The sequence below is a fragment of the Sebastes fasciatus genome, chromosome 22 (assembly GCF_043250625.1).
Source record: "Sebastes fasciatus isolate fSebFas1 chromosome 22, fSebFas1.pri, whole genome shotgun sequence".
Taxonomy (NCBI): domain Eukaryota; kingdom Metazoa; phylum Chordata; class Actinopteri; order Perciformes; family Sebastidae; genus Sebastes; species Sebastes fasciatus.
This window is the reverse complement of record NC_133816.1, coordinates 2,561,557-2,577,939: the sequence shown is the minus strand read 5'-3', so window position 1 is coordinate 2,577,939 and position 16,383 is coordinate 2,561,557. Positions and strand designations below refer to the sequence as shown.

General features: G+C 41.7%; 1 protein-coding gene across 16 annotated transcripts in view; it reads left to right on the top strand.

The window, feature by feature from the left end:
• Window positions 1-16,383, top strand: part of LOC141760393 (NLR family CARD domain-containing protein 3-like) — a 152,634-nt gene that overhangs the window by 2,403 nt on the left and 133,848 nt on the right. For 6 of the 16 annotated variants that reach the window (XM_074623135.1, XM_074623136.1, XM_074623137.1 and 3 more), the window contains exons 2-4: window positions 2,355-2,474; window positions 2,584-2,700; window positions 4,193-4,303. In XM_074623135.1, the coding sequence (XP_074479236.1) occupies window positions 2,386-2,474; window positions 2,584-2,700; window positions 4,193-4,303 (317 nt within the window). In that variant the 5' untranslated portion in view covers window positions 2,355-2,385. Of the gene's footprint in view, window positions 1-655; window positions 816-2,354; window positions 2,475-2,583; window positions 2,701-4,192; window positions 4,304-6,023; window positions 6,103-6,264; window positions 6,491-7,468; window positions 9,249-9,335; window positions 9,510-9,791; window positions 9,966-12,926; window positions 12,974-13,117; window positions 14,205-14,309; window positions 15,648-16,383 lie in introns of those variants that run through there. The other 10 variants (XM_074623157.1, XM_074623156.1, XM_074623155.1 and 7 more) reach the window with 9 other exon arrangements.

The following is a 16,383-nucleotide window of genomic DNA, read 5'->3' as shown; positions in this document are numbered from 1 at the left end:
TTTGATCGCAGGGACGCTGAATTGTTTGCCGTGTTATTATTGTTTACTCGTTGCTATGGTAACTGGACTTGCTTCCTTAATACCATATTAGGAATAAATGAACTATTATTGTAAAACCAACGAGCGGACTCAGGATCAGTTTTGTACAGCACAACAGACAACTAAAGGTACCATCTACAGCGAAAAGCGCGTCAGTCCAGGGCTAATCACCTCAGTAGCTAAAGTATTAGATTTTAGCTCCTACAGTACTTCTTCCTCCATGACAGATAGTGTAGTATTGTGATTATGTAGTGGTGTTGAACTCTCCAACTCTTCAGTCAGTCATGTTTACGCTGGCGCCATCTTGTGACAGAAACACATTACTGCAGCTTAGAGGTGAAGAGTCACAAACACATGAGATCAGAGTTACATTGATGAGATGAAGACATCCAACATTTAGAGTGAAATCAAAACGGTCTTTTTGAAGACTCATCGCTGTGTCTGGTTGTCCAGAGACTTCCTCTTTCTCTGAGAACAAACTTGACAACAAACTAACTTCACCATCATCCAAACTAATGTCGACGAAGAAGCGTTGAAACAAAGTGACAAGTGGACATTTATTTTGTCTCTGCTGCTGATGAAATCATAGACATCCATCCGCATCCATCTGTACTGGGTGGATGTCTTTGGATGAAATGGCCTGTCGCCTTCATCAGGACGGTGCTTTTATTTTGAAGTCAGATAGCAGGATATACCTAAACCACGAGAGGTCCAGTTTAGTTTCACTTTGAGCTCGGTCGTGTCGCAGCTTCTTCTTCTTCTCTCCTTCTAAAAAGGTTTGTAAACGACTCTTTTTCTGTTGGATTCGTTACCGAATAACCAAAGAACGATTCTTTTCTTTAATATTACGATTTATGATTCCCAGTTGAATATGAAAAGACTAAATAATACACGGATTTTCACCTTTTCATAAAGTTACACATCTGGGGCATACACGCCAAGTGCGCGTGCATGTTAGTGTTTGGAACAAACGGCTGTGTCACGTGTTCTGCAGTTGAATATGAAGCTCGTGTGTCCAGTAGTTAACGGTCACGTTTGACTCCTAAATAAAAATAAAAAATCAACTTCTATCCATCAGATTATGAACATACACACAGAATCAGACACACACAATCACATATAGTGGTTCAGATTTTAATCTGTAACATCTTTATTTTTTATAGTTTTCATCAAAATATCACTATCATGTTCATTTTATACATTTTGCTTTTTTTTTAACTTTTATAATATTTTTAAAACATTTAAATTAATTTTCATCAAGCTTTGTGCATCTTTGTAAATATTGATTTAAAAACATTTTTAAGTAAATAAGGGGTTTCGTGATTTTCTTTACACCCTGAACAAGTTAGACCATACTTGACTGGTTTGAAATGTTACTGATGATCTGAATGAACCAGTTTCCTCTTTAATCTTCATGTTGACACAGAAACGTGATCCTGGTGAGGATCCACAAATACACGAAGGCTTATGTTTGACCATCTGCAGAATCTTCAGCTAACATTAACTAATGTTTAAATAATGAGTAATTAATGAGTCGTTACTAGTTTTGTGCCTCTCAGCAGCTGATTAAGTCACATATATTCATGAACTAATCATTATTACTTAATGATTCATTAATATAGGACGTCCCAGTCTGGTCTCTAGTCACTCATCATTATCTACTATATAGTCCTCCATTAGCAATTATTAGAGAAGTACTCATTAACCAGTTATCAATCATCAAGTCCTTCCTGATTCATTCCTCACTCCTTTTATAATCATTAGCTACTTTATAAAATTTGATTGGGAGTTACTCATTAACTAGTGGTTCACTAGCAGTTAGGTAAACTAGTAACGACTCATTCATTCTGATTATTACCCCCAAGTAAAGTAAGACATCCTATAGAATAGTTACTGAGGAGTCCCCCATTCCTTCCTCATTCCTTCCTAATTCCTTCCTCATTCCTTCCTCATTCCTTCCTCATTCCTCCCTCATTCCTTCTTCATTCCTCCCTCATTCCTTCCTCATTCCCTCCTCATTCCCTCCTCATTCCTCCCTCATTCCTTCCTCATTCCTCCCTCATTCCTCCCTCATTTCTTCCTCATTCCTTCGTTATGCAGCATTTTTGGTATAATAATCGACTAGTTCAGTGATTTGTGAATAGTATTTTTGCTTGGAATGCACATCCCTATTGTGAATGTCATTTCTTAGGTATGACTGTGCAGCTCAAAGTGCCAACAACATGGGAACAGTCCCATGAGTGTATTTAGTATTGAGGTGAATGAGCGCTGTGTGTTAGTCATGATGAAGAGGATTAATGTGTGAGCTCTCCCAGCAGCTTGTTGGCTTCATGTGAAGGCTCTGCTATGAGTCAGTGTGAGGACAAAGAGGAGGGAGTCCCTCCCTCTAAAACCACTCTGCGTGGGGATCATGACAGCCAGACCAGAGCTCAGAGGTGAGTTGACCATCTCTAACTGTCCACGACTCTTCTCCATGTCACAAAGTCTTTGATTCACTGACAATGTTTCTTAATATGTGAGCTTTAATGGATTTCTTTCTATCAGGATCCATCAGGAACCAGACAGTCCTGAACCTGAACCCAGCTGTGTGTCCATGAAGAGTGACTGGTCTATGGATCCTCCTCCAGCCTTCAAAGATGGACACCACTCTGATAAAAAAAGGTGAGGATTTCAAACTGATAATGAAAACAAAGTGATGATGATATCAGATGTTAGGGAAGTTAAATATAAAGATGGACACTAGGGGTGGAAAAAAAATTGATTCACCTACAGTATGTATCACAATTCGTTTTTTTCACGATTTTGAAATAGATGTTTTTAATACCAGAATCTATACTTTTGCTTCATTTGAGTCTATGTGGAGGTAGAAGGAAGTTACCGCTTTTATTGTTGTAGTCTGAGTAACGTGACGTCATATCCGTTCCGTATCCGTCAACCAAAACAAACCACAGCGAGCTGAAACGAGGAAGTATAAAACGTTGGAGGGTCAGTGTGGATACGACCTGCACCCTCACACGTTAAATCCAGCGTGGTAAACACTACACATCCAGTAAAGGATGGAAACACTTTGGGTTTCACACATTGCAGGAAAAGCAGAGCTAGACATCGCGGCTAAAGCTGCATGCTAACTCTGTGAAGAACAGGAAAGGGAACGTTATCGTATCGCGGTAACGTGCGGTTGAGCCGGCCGTCACTCTCATCTCCGTGGTCAAATGGGCCGACGCTACAACTGTAGAGCACCCATATACTAACATTTATGTTAAATGCATTCAAACGGCCCCGATGGAGCTGACCATGGATGGATAAAGAGAATGGAGCTGACGGGAGAGCTAGAGACCACCTTGGAGAAGTTAGAGGAAGTACACATGTGGGACAATGTCCGCTTTTCAAAATAAGGTGTTAACAAAGGGAACTGTATATAAAAAACACATCTATTGAAATAAGATTGATTGGATTATATTCACCAGAAGTATAAAACATTACATGACCCTTATACATTAAAAAGAAAATACCACTAATTTGTGAGGGAAATGTCTTTATTCTTTGATTTTTGGGTTGCTGGAAAAAATGTAGTAAATAATTGCTGACAATGACTGATATATTTGACTTCAGGACGTCTCTGACTACATATATGCTGAAAATCAAACAGTTTTACTGGATTAATTTAGATATTTTCCAAAGTAAAAGTCCCTAGAAGTGTATGACTCAAATTTTTCCCATGACCTAGTGTTAAAAAAGTTAACAAAAATCATAATAAATCATAAAATCGTTAACTTAGAAATCGCAATACATATTGAATCGGCACCCGAGTATCGTGATAGTATTGAATGAGGAGATAGGTGTATCGTCCCAGCTCTAATGGACACTCAGTTCAAACATCACGTCTGTTCCTCTTTTTATCAATAATACGGCATTACTGTTGAACTAATATGATCACCCCACAGCATCATTTCCTGCCTCTGCTGCTCACTGCACTGAATACAGCTTTAAAATATTCATTGAAACATTCAATTTAACATTGATTTCATACAAATGTACCCAAAAACTACCAGAAGACAAATATACTGTGTACAGTAGGTGTATTAAATCACTGACAGGTTTTATCTCAGTGTGTTGTGAGTGCAGTGCTGAATTTATCTTGTGTTTCTATCAGGAGGAAGCTGGAAAAACCTGAACCTGAACCCAGCTGTGTGTCCATGAAGAGTGACTGGTCTATGGGTCATCGTCCAGCCTTCAAAGATGGACGTCACTCTGATGAACAAAGGTGAGGATTTCAAACTGATAATGAAAACAAAAAGATGATGATATCAGATGTTAGGGAAGTTAAATATAAAGATGGACACTAGGGGTGGGACAAAAAAATGATACACCTACAGTATGTATCGCCATTTTTGAATTGCCAGAATCGATATATTTGCTTCATTTGAGTCTATGTGACGTCATATCCGTTCCGTATCCTTCAACCAAAACAAACTGAACAAAGTGATTTTTATTACACTGTCAGTTGTCAGATCTCTTTTTCAGTCAACCTCAGTCACACTGGGAGCTGCCCAGCGCAACCAGTCTGACACTGAGCAGCTTCACTGGAGCTGCTGGAGGTTCTAGCCGCTAGCTATTTATCTATTGTCAAATTGCTAGCAGCTAGCTAGCGCTAGCCATAGCAATTTATAGCTAGCAATTTGGCGATAGCTAGCTAGCCAGCTTTAGCTATCTAGCCTGAGTTAGCTGCTAGCCAGCTAGATAGTGGAAAACAGGTGCTTTGGTTTGAGCATTGTGGTCTGCGGTGACAAGTCTTAAATTTCCAGTCTCTTACTCCTAATTTCAGTCTCCTAAATTTATCTAATTTATTTATAATATCTATCTATCTATCAACTCTTTATAAATTTCAACTCTCTAGTGCAGACCTTTGTCCAAAGTACGTATATTGCCAAGAAGTGAAAGTCAATTGGTCGTTCCATTGCAACATCAGCGCCCAGCAACAAAGCTATGCTTCCGCCATTTTGGACTGAAAGTGACTTGCTTAAAAAGCGCCGTACAAAAGTAAAGCAAAATCATTTCTGTTCTACCAAAATGGCCTGTGTTAAACAATAAAAAATAAATGTCATAATTGGTTGTAAGCAGGTCTGAAATTATCTTTCTTTACTTCCTGCCACTGGGGCAGACAAGTATTTTTTTTTTCAGAAATTTTATCTGCCACTTTTGAAATCTCTGCGCTAAATGAAGGAATAACATTTTAGATCTGATGTCATTAAATGTTCGATATATTTAACATAAAAAACATTATATACACGGTAAATTACAGTGTTGGAATTACACCGTGGAGGGAGGGTAGTGTACACTGTACTGTACTTTGTTATTGTCATCTATAGTGGTTATTTGCATAAAAGCACACAATTCAAATGATTATGATTATTTAAATATTTGCTTTGATTAAAAAAAATCTTGGCAAACTGCTTAGAGCTAGTGTTAGGAAGTTAAACAGGTCATAATTCCCTCTCTAATATCTATTTTATATTACTGTGAAAACATTTCCTTCAAACAACTGGATCTATTCAAGTTTCTCACCAAAAACTGAATTTTACGAGATTGCATTTGAACACATCATGATAACGTTGTAATTCACCTTCGCCCAATAGTCCTTTTTCCTGAGCAGACTTTGAGCGCCTCATAATAATAACTGAATGGCACCTCCATTAACGTTAGTAGCTCCGCTATTTATCCAGTCAGGACTGTGGAGGGGTTGGTGAGAGCTGTTGGGACTAAACCAAACTGACTGAAGAAAACAGTGAGCTGAAAGCTACAAACAGCTGCAGACTGAGCTGTTGATTCTCAGTGGGATCAGCAGGACTAGTAAACATTTAACACTACAGGGAGTCATCTGATTCACTGTTGACATCCAAATATCACTTCATGGACCTGTACCTGGTGTTTGTCTCTGTGTGGACAGACATAATGTGAGCTCATTCTTCATGATTCCTCCACAGAGTGGACCAGGAGAGCTCGGAGGTTCCGAGTTTTCAGTCTGCCCAGCAGCATCAAACACACCTGGACTCCATATTTAAGGTCTGTACATGTACAACAACTACTTTTACGTCTATTCTGTTCACAGTCATCTCCATGCTGCGTTTTTTAGACCAGTGGGATGTCATTCTGTCCAACATGGATCTGATGTTTGGTTCCATGATTTTAGTTTGATCGTGTCATTCATATAATATTCTGTTCCAGCTGCTGGAGGAGAACATCGTCACTTTTGTGAAGAACGAGCTGAAGAAGATCCAGAAGGTTGTAAATTCAGATTACCGAGAATGCCTAGAGAGTGAGAGGCAGGATGAGGAGGTGTTGGACGGTGAGGATGAAGAGAAGAGGAGGAGCAGAGAGGAATTTCTGAAGATCACACTGCACTTCCTGAGGAGAATGAAGCAGGAGGAGCTGGCTGACTGTCTGCAGAGCAGTAAGAGGATTTCTCTAAAGATTTAACATGTTGGATGAATGGGACGTTTACTAATGTCTCAAGAGATGGACCCAAATATAGACCCTTTGTGTGTCGACGTCATGATTACGTCACAGTGTTAGCTGGAGGCTAACACTAGCAGTGGGCTTAAGTTACACATCTAAAATGTCATCTTGCTGTGTTGTTGGGTGCCAGAATCCAGATATCACAACAGTTGAGTTGACAAACTGTGATTTGATTCTTCTGCTAACCGCACTCGTGAGCCTTTGGTTGCGGTTAGCAGAAGACTAAACTTCTCTCCATCTCTGAAACGCTTCTCCGATATTGTCCGACTCTCTTTTTGACTGAGTTTACTGAAGGATAGTTAACTATAGGCATCCAAAGATTTATACGCCCTCAATTTATCTTTACAGCGCTGCCGTTGGCCACCAGCCCGCTGGTCAGACGGCTGGCTACTTAGCTAGCTTAGCTTGCTAATTCCACCATGCTGTCATGCAACACAGAAAATGAGCCGAACAGAAAATGCTTTTCTACGCTGTGACAAGAGTGTGTCGATGAAGCATTAAGTTGTTAAATTTGACTCATTTAGCGACTGGCTAGTTAGCTAGCTACCTTGCTAATCCCACCATGCTACAGAAAATGAGCCCAACAGCGCAACAGATCAACCTTCATTTATTAAGGTATTGCCAACGCTCAGGTTCAGGCAAGATCACAAAATAATGATTAGGCATGTGTATTAAACAAACGTTTGTTTAACAAGAGATGGATGCATATGAATTAGTCAAAATTACACTCAAGACATTTGTTAAATTACATTGAAGTCTTTGGGATCTTTGGTTTTCTTTCCCCCAAAAGGGGGCGTGGCCTTGAGTTTTTGCGACGCTCCCGTATTTGCCGGTCTGATATATATTTATTTACTCATTCTTTGAGGAAATGTTGAAATATGTTCTTTGACTTATTGATCTTGTGTTCATTCAGAAACTCCTGCTGCAGTTTGTCAGCGTGAACTCAAATCTAACCTGAAGAAGAAGTTCCAGTGTGTGTTTGAGGGGATCGCTAAAGCAGGTAACCCAACCCTTCTGAATCAGGTCTACACAGAGCTCCACATCACAGAAGGAGGGACTGCAGAGGTCAATGATGAACATGAGGTCAGACAGATTGAAACGGCATCCAGGAAACCACACAGACCAGAGACAACAATCAGACAAGAAGACATATTTAAAGCCTCACCTGGAAGAGATGAACCGATCAGAACAGTGCTGACGAAGGGAGTGGCTGGCATCGGGAAAACAGTCTTAACACAGAAGTTCACTCTGGACTGGGCTGAAGACAAAGCCAACCTGGACATACAGTTCACATTTCCATTCACTTTCAGAGAGCTGAATGTGCTGAAAGAGAAAAAGTACAGCTTGGTGGAGCTTGTTCATGACTTCTTTACTGAAACCAAAGAAGCAGGAATCTGCAGGTTTGAAGTGTTCCAGGTTGTGTTCATCTTTGACAGTCTGGATGAGTGTCGACTTCCTCTGGACTTCCACAACAACAAGATCCTGACTGATGTCACAGAGTCCACCTCAGTGGATGTGCTGCTGACAAACCTCATCAGGGGGAACCTGCTTCCCTCTGCTCACATCTGGATAACCACACGACCTGCAGCAGCCAATCAGATCCCTCCTGAGTGTGTTGACATGGTGACAGAGGTCGAAGGGTTCACCGACCCACAGAAGGAAGAGTACTTCAGGAAGAGATCCAGAGACGAGGAGCAGACCAGAACAATCATCTCCCACATCAAGACATCACGAAGCCTCCACATCATGTGCCACATCCCGGTCTTCTGCTGGATCACGTCTACAGTTCTGGAGGAGGTGATGAAGACCAGAGAGGGAGGAGAGCTGCCCAAGACCCTGACTGAGATGTACATCCACTTCCTGGTGGTTCAGTCCAAAGTGAAGAACATCAAGTTTGATGGAGGAGCTGAGACAGATCCACACTGGAGTCCAGAGAGCAGGAAGATGATCGAGTCTCTGGGAAAACTGGCTTTTGATCAGCTGCAGAAAGGCAACCTGATCTTCTATGAATCCGACCTGACAGAGTGTGGCATCGATATCAGAGCAGCCTCAGTGTACTCAGGAGTGTTCACACAGATCTTTAAAGAGGAGAGAGGACTGTACCAGAACAAGGTGTTCTGCTTCGTCCATCTGAGTGTTCAGGAGTTTCTGGCTGCTCTTCATGTCCATCTGACGTTCATCAACTCTGGAGTCAATCTGATGGCAGAAGAAGAAACAACCTCCCAGAAGTCTGAGACACACTTCTACCAGAGTGCTGTGGACAAGGCCTTGCAGAGTCCAAATGGACACCTGGACTTGTTCCTCCGCTTCCTCCTGGGTCTTTCGCTGCAGACCAATCAGACTCTCCTACGAGGCCTGCTGACACAGACAGGAAGTAGCTCACAGACCAATCAGAAAACAGTCCAGCACATCAGAAAGAAGCTCGATGAGGATCTCTCTGCAGAGAAAAGCATCAATCTGTTCCACTGTCTGAATGAACTGAATGATCGTTCTCTGGTGGAGGGGATCCAACTGTACCTGAGTTCAGGACGTCTCTCCACACATATACGGTCTCCTGCTCAGTGGTCAGCTCTGGTCTTCATCTTACTGTCATCAGGAGAAGATCTGGACGTGTTTGACCTGAAGAAATACTCTGCTTCTGAGGAGGCTCTTCTGAGGCTGCTGCCAGTGGTCAAAGTCTCCAACAAAGCTCTGTAAGTACAGAGATAGTTGAATTCATATATCAGAACTTAAATACTCTATCTTTTCAACTTGTTTTTTCTTCATTATTGTCTCTTCAGACTGAGTGGCTGTAACCTCTCAGAGAAAAGCTGTGAGGCTCTGTCCTCAGTCCTCAGCTGCCAGTCCTCTAGTCTGAGAGAGCTGGACCTGAGTAACAACAACTTACAGGATTCAGGAATGAATCTGTTGTCAGCTGGACTGGAGAGTCCACACTGTACTCTAGAAACTCTCAGGTCAGGATTCATCAACATGTCCCATTAAATCCTGATTAACTGATGAACTCGTAACCTGCATCTGTCTCTGATAATATGGTTTCAAACCAGTTGAATTTATTTTATTTCAATCTCTTCCCATGAGCACATTTAATGTTTTATTTTTTTCTCTCTCTATTGTGAATTTAAATATCCGAGAGGAATCAGAGAGCTACCAGTAATGTTGTCATATTGTTGATGGACATTAGTGGGTGTTAGGATCTGACCAGAGAAATATGTGACGTGTGTTATGTGTGTTTGCAGACTGTCAGTCTGTCTGATCACAGAGGAAGGCTGTTCTTCTCTGGCCTCAGCTCTGAGCTCCAACCCCTCCCATCTGAGAGAGCTGGACATGAGCTACAACCATCCAGGAGACTCCGGAGGGAAGCTGCTGTCTTCTGGACTGGAGGATCCACACTGGAGACTGGACACTCTCAGGTATGAAGAGGCCTGCTGCAGTATAGTGGTACGGTACACTGTACACTACCTGCTTAGGTACACCGTACACAACCTGTTCAAGTACACCGTACACCACCTGTTCAGGTACATTGTAAATGGATGTGGAAGCAGCTGGTTTATATCATGTTAGACACAACTACTTTACAGGCTGAAAATATGTCAGATGTTGTGTTAACAGCTCGTTTTCACTGAAACTCAAGTGGACAAAGAAATCAGTTGATGCAGATTTAAACATTTGATTTACGGACTGACTGGTAGAGGAAATATCTGAAATCTCTGATGATTGTCAATATAATACTGATAATAATATATCATTAATAAGTGAACATAATGAGCTGTAGTCATCTGATTATACCCCCGCGACAACGTAGTATATAGCGCTCCACATGTCTGTACGTCCGTCCGTTCGTGTGTCACACTTTCGTTTCCGGAGCAGAACTTGTAAACTATTTAAAGGAAATTCACAGATTTGTTTCTAAACACATTATAAATGTTGGAATATAATAACTGAAAATGTGTAAAGGCTGTGAACATTTTAGTTCTGGATTGTGGAATTAGACCGTTAAACTGTTTTTGGCCAGTTTTGTGTTCAGGAGTTTTTAGGCGGGGCTGAAATCATGACTCGATGACACACTGGAGTCATCCTTAAAGGTCACCTATTATGCAAAATGCACTTTTCCATGTCTTTTAAACATCAATATCTGTCCCCAGTGTGTCTACAAGTCACCATAGTATCATAAAAGACCATCCTCGTTTGTCCGGAAATGGGTGTCGAAACAACGCTGCGCAGCTTTTCTTTTCTTCTGACGTCATTTGAGAATTAGCCATATAAGGGTTTCCTGGTCGAACCAGAGAGAACCTTCAGTAGCTGACCCCGCCCCACAGCGCGTCACTGTCTCTCCTCCTCAACCGAACTTGAGCAAAGTAGCTCCTACTGTTAGTCTGCAAGAACCAGCAGAACAGGCTTCATGTACTCCCATCATCTAAATATAACATGTTCTTTCACAAAGGCTTTATGTAATTACACTGTTTAAACAGGTGATATTTATATATTATATATATTTGATGTCATGCATGTAGAAGAGTACAGGTAGTAAATAGTGACTGTAAGCAACACAACACATTTCTGTTTCACAGTCAAACTTTATTTGAGTTGACAGATGACAATATTAATTATTCACAGCATTTGTAATCATCTCACCTGCAGTTATGTTAACATGGTACAGGAGAAAGTCTTCAGCTCTGGTAAACTATGGTAAGCTAAGCTCCGGTGGTCTGTAGTCATGGTAACACAGAGACAGCTACTACTGTAAATAATATACCATTACTCTGATCTTCCATACATTTATCTTTTAGCAGAAATAATGAACTGACTACTGTTTCATATCTTCTATTTTCCACCCTGATGGTCGCTGTGTTTACACACCGTGTCATAGCGGTAGCATGTAGCTAACCCGTTAGCATGTAGCTACATGCTAACGGGTTAGCTACATGCTACCGGGTTAGCTCTGTATCTCCATGTAAACAGAGCCATCTGCTCACAGCTGTCTGCTCTCCTCTGGGATGATTCTGTCGGTCATTTCTGATCAGATTCCTCCGGTAACGTGCGCTGGGTGAAGTTTCTGGTTTATAAACTTTAAAGTGGTTTATAAACTTTATTCTAGCTCCTCTCTCCACTCGTCTCTCTCTCCAGAGCTTCTCCGGGAGGGAGGGGGAGAGTGTGACGCTGTTGTTGTTGAGGACGTTTGATTGACAGAAAACGCTGACCAATCAGAGCAGAGTGGGAGGAGACAGGCTGTGAATCAGGGGTTTTCAGACAGAGGCTGAATTAGGCTCTGAGGCAGGCAGACTCAGGCTGCAGTATGAGAAGAATAAAGGGTTTTTTGAACATTGCAGCATGTAAACATGTTCTAGTGCAACATTAAAATACATCTATGAACCTGGAAATGAGCATAATATGAGACCTACAGAGCTACAGACACAGAAATCAGCACTTTTGGAAATGGGCTGAAACAGAGGTTATAGAGACATGCTGGAATGCATGATCTGATTGTTTTTTTGAAAAAAAAACTTCAGAGACATGGTTTGGAGGTGTCTGAGACCTATAATAACTAGTTTAAATGGAGTATAATATGTGACCTTTAACATAACTCCACCCGTCTTCACTAACCTGGTTTTTGAAAGGCAATATAGAAACCCAGAATATCATCAGAGGTTATGTTGGCTATCTCAGTCAGTAGAGCATGTAACTCATGTTAACAGCATGGTGGGTTCAGGTCCCACTATAGGTGTTGGCATTTTCATCACTGTTTAGTATTATATTTTTATGATTGTAATCCCATGTCCTATGTATATTTATTCTTTTTCTGTAAACTTGTAAAAAATTATTAGTCTTTAAAAAAAAAAAGAAAATGACAAAGTGTCAGAGTATGGAGTACCAGGGCCACGAATGTCTTTGAGACTACCAGGACCACAAAAGCAAGCACTTTGACCACGGCCCCGGTGGCGAACGCCTCGGATGAAATGCGCCTGGCGGGGGCCAGCCAGCGCCGGGGAGAGGTCCCACGAGGGGATCCTCCCACACCGAGCGGCCGTCCCTGACCCGCAGAGTTGAATCCCCCGGGCAGACTGCTCAACAGGGGCCGTTAGCGGCCTCACACCGTCCACGGGCTGATCCTCGATCAGAAGGACTCAGGCCACATTTCCCCAATCCGCCCCTTCGGACGGCGATTTGGCGCACATGTTTCTGTGGTGTGACAAACCCAGAATGCATATTTATTATTGCCATGCTCACTTTAGCCTTGTTTATCAGAAGTGCTCCATGTGAACATGTAAGTACATTGGTAGAGGATAACAAAGCTGTGCGTATGACAGCGATGTGATGTCCATGTTTCCATGCTGAGAGAGGAAGTGCTGCTCTGACCCCCCTCCTCCTTTCAGGGTGGAGCCTGCTGGAGTCCGATGGTTGACACCCGGTCTGAAGAAGTGTAAGTGGGTTTTTAATTTGATTCATGAAAACAAAGCGTCAGCCATCTTCAGACTGTGACATCACTCATTCAAATCTGTGATGTCATCATCAGAGACGATAGATTAATAACTGCAGCTGTATTGTGTCTTGTTCTCTCCATCAGATTCCTGTAAACTCACACTCGACACAAACACAGTGAACAGAAAGCTCAAACTGTCTGACAACAACAGGAAGGTGACATGTGTGGAGGAGGTTCAGTCGTATCCTGATCATCCAGACAGATTTGACTCGTGTCCTCAGCTGCTGTGTAGAACTGGTCTGACTGGTCGCTGTTACTGGGAGGTCAAGTGGTGGAGTGGAGATGTTTTTATATCAGTGAGTTACAGAGGAATCAGCAGGAGAGGAGACGGAGAAGACTGTTTGTTTGGAAGTAATGATCAGTCCTGGAGTCTGGGGTGCTTTGGTGGTCATCGTTACTCTGTCAGGCACAATAACAGAGAAACACCGATCACCTCCTCCTCCTCCTCCTTCTCTGGTAGAGTAGGAGTGTATGTAGACTGTCCTGCTGGCACTCTGTCCTTCTACAGAGTCTCCTCTGGAACACTGATCCACCTCCACACCTTCAACACCACATTCACTGAACCTCTTTATCCTGGGTTTGGGTTTAGGTCTGGGTTGGTGTCTTGTTCTGATTCTGGTTCTTCAGTGTCTCTGTGTTCTCCTCACTGATCTCTCACTGATTGTAAATGCAGTTGGAGCAGGTGAGGGTTACCTGAGCTGGTCTGGACTCTGAGGTGTTGAGATCTCTCAGTGTAGACGGTGACGTCTTGCCGGCCTCAGCCAACCCGTGACAACCCCCCCTTCTCCCCCTCAAACCAGCGTGTGTTGTGAGACTCAACTCTGTGCTGGAGACCAGGGAGACCTTTTTAAAAGTCTCTGTGTGTTCAGCTCTCACTACTTTTGTAGCTTCTAACTGAATCTCTGTGGTTTGAGGTGTAGTTTCTCTCCTGTTTGTACTTTCACATATCTGCTTTATTTGACCATAAAGGCTCCATATAGGAGTCGTGTTCATTTGCTGCTGATGTCACAATAGCAGCAATATTGAGAAGCCAACAGCAGGGGATGGCAAGCAACCGCCACAACCGCTATGTTCACGGTTTCTCTTTGATGAATTCTTTTTACACTGTTGGTGCCTTCAAATGAAACTGGTGAGCTGGTGTTTACAACATGAGAAGTCGTGTACACGATATGCTATGATAGCATATCAAATATGAACGGTAGTCAACGGAGAGACACAAATATGATTTAGATCCTGTTTGAATTGCTCCATGAATCACACAGATGATGTTTGTCAGTTTAAAAGATCATTTATCAAGTCAAGAAAGTCTCAGTTTGTCGTAGGTTTGTCGTCGTATCGTCATCGGAGCAGTTTGAACTTTAAGGTTGGGGTTTCACAAAAACACAAATCTAGAGAGAATGTAATGTGTACAACACAGAGAGGAACACCGTGTCCTACCTGGATGTGACGAGAGCGTCAGCAACACAATCACATTGATTACATTGTTTTCTAATAGAATGTCCTAACTGGCCGTGAGCGACGCAGCACTGCGCAGCGCCACGTTTTCAGATCAACGTTTGTCAGACGCCCTGTTTCTATTTATTCTTGTAGTTCTCTTTGAAAGCGTCTCAACGGACGAGGAGCGGCCGATTGGTGAAGTTGAAATGAGGAGTTATCTGATACGACACCTCCTCATTTCACTACTAACACCTAAATAAGGAGGCAGCAGGCTGGAGGGAGATCTCCTGAAAGCTGACTCTCTGTTGGCTGTATTGTTAGTCATTTACAGTAAATATCACAATATTAAACGTGTGTTTTCTGTTTCAAAAGTAGAAACGTCTGAAGATATCAAGTACTACTCAGCCATCTTATAAGAGGTTCCATCTCCAGTCTGATCTGGAGCTCACAGCTGATCGCTACGTGGTTCGTTCACATGACGTGGAAGTGCATATTTAACGGTGTGTGGACAGAGAGTGTCCGATAATATAAGGCTAGATGGTTGGTTCTGTCAATAAGAAGACACAACAAGGTGGATCTTATTCTCCATTCCAATAAATGATTAGTTGTGTGCTATTATAAAACTAGAGATGTATTTCTGGGCGGTTCAGTGAGCCCCTGAACCAACGTAAACTGTGCCTGTGAGGATCATTTAGTTTAGTGTGAAAGCGCTCAGTGAGCTACATCTCTCGTCTCACACAACATACGTCACCAACACCAGCTAGCTAGCTAACGTAGCTGTGTTCCAACGTTATCTGACCTGATGTGTTTTATCCAGAGACTCCTGGTCTTTATATCAGCCGGGAGGAGAAAGAAGGATCAGACCCGTTGCTGGTGTGACTTCATCCCAGTAGGAAACACTCAGACATCGTAGCTTCAGAGAGAGAGACGTCACTACCCGACTCTCACGTCTTTCTAATGACCCATTTTCAGTCTGATACTTCAACAGTTTGACAACAAACTGAGACTTTCTGGACTTGAAAATTATGTTTTAAATAGACAAACATCATCTGTGTGATTCATGGAGTGATTCAAACAGGATCAAAAACATATTTCTCTCTCTCCGTTGACTAGCGTTCATATTGTTTCCTAAATAAGGTCCCATGGTGGTCACAGGAAGGGGCTTGGACTTGTGGTGTTGCAGACGGCTGAAAGAGCCGACAATGTAATGACCTGAAATGATGTGTTGTCTGAGAGAAGGTGTGAAACATTCACTTTAACTTTGTCTACAAAACTGAAACATTTCTTTGTGAGAAGAAACACCTAAAAAACAACTTGTAAAAGATTAGTTTGATTTGAATAAACTGAATTCATCCTCTTTGGTCATCGTGTAACAAATTAATCTATATCTATCTGTCTGTCTGTCTGTCTGTCTGTCTGTCCATCTATCTATCATCTATAGTTGCAGTATAAAAACTATTAAACTAGTGGTTTACTGAGAGTATACTTTAAAGTGTACTTGCATCAACTATAAAGTGGACTACAAGTATAAAACTAGTAAACTATCAGTACACTTATAGTATAGTTGCAGTACAAAATAAAACTTATGTAAACTAGTTGTGTAATCAAAGTTTACTGTTCTTACTCTTAAAGTACACTTAAAAGTACTTTTATAAACTAAAAAGTGGGCCACTTTAGTCCCAAGAAGTATAAGTAGTACACTTAGAAGTATACTCCTAGTACATTGATATTAGTATACTTACTACATAAAGTATATTTGGGGACTGTAACAAATTGCTGTAAAAAAAACAGCCAAATTCTGACATAACATACTGTTTACCATTAGAACTGTACCATACTGTAGAAAACAATGCATTATGGGCAATATATGTCGTTTCCAATAAAGTACTTCAACATACTGTGAGGAGCATTGC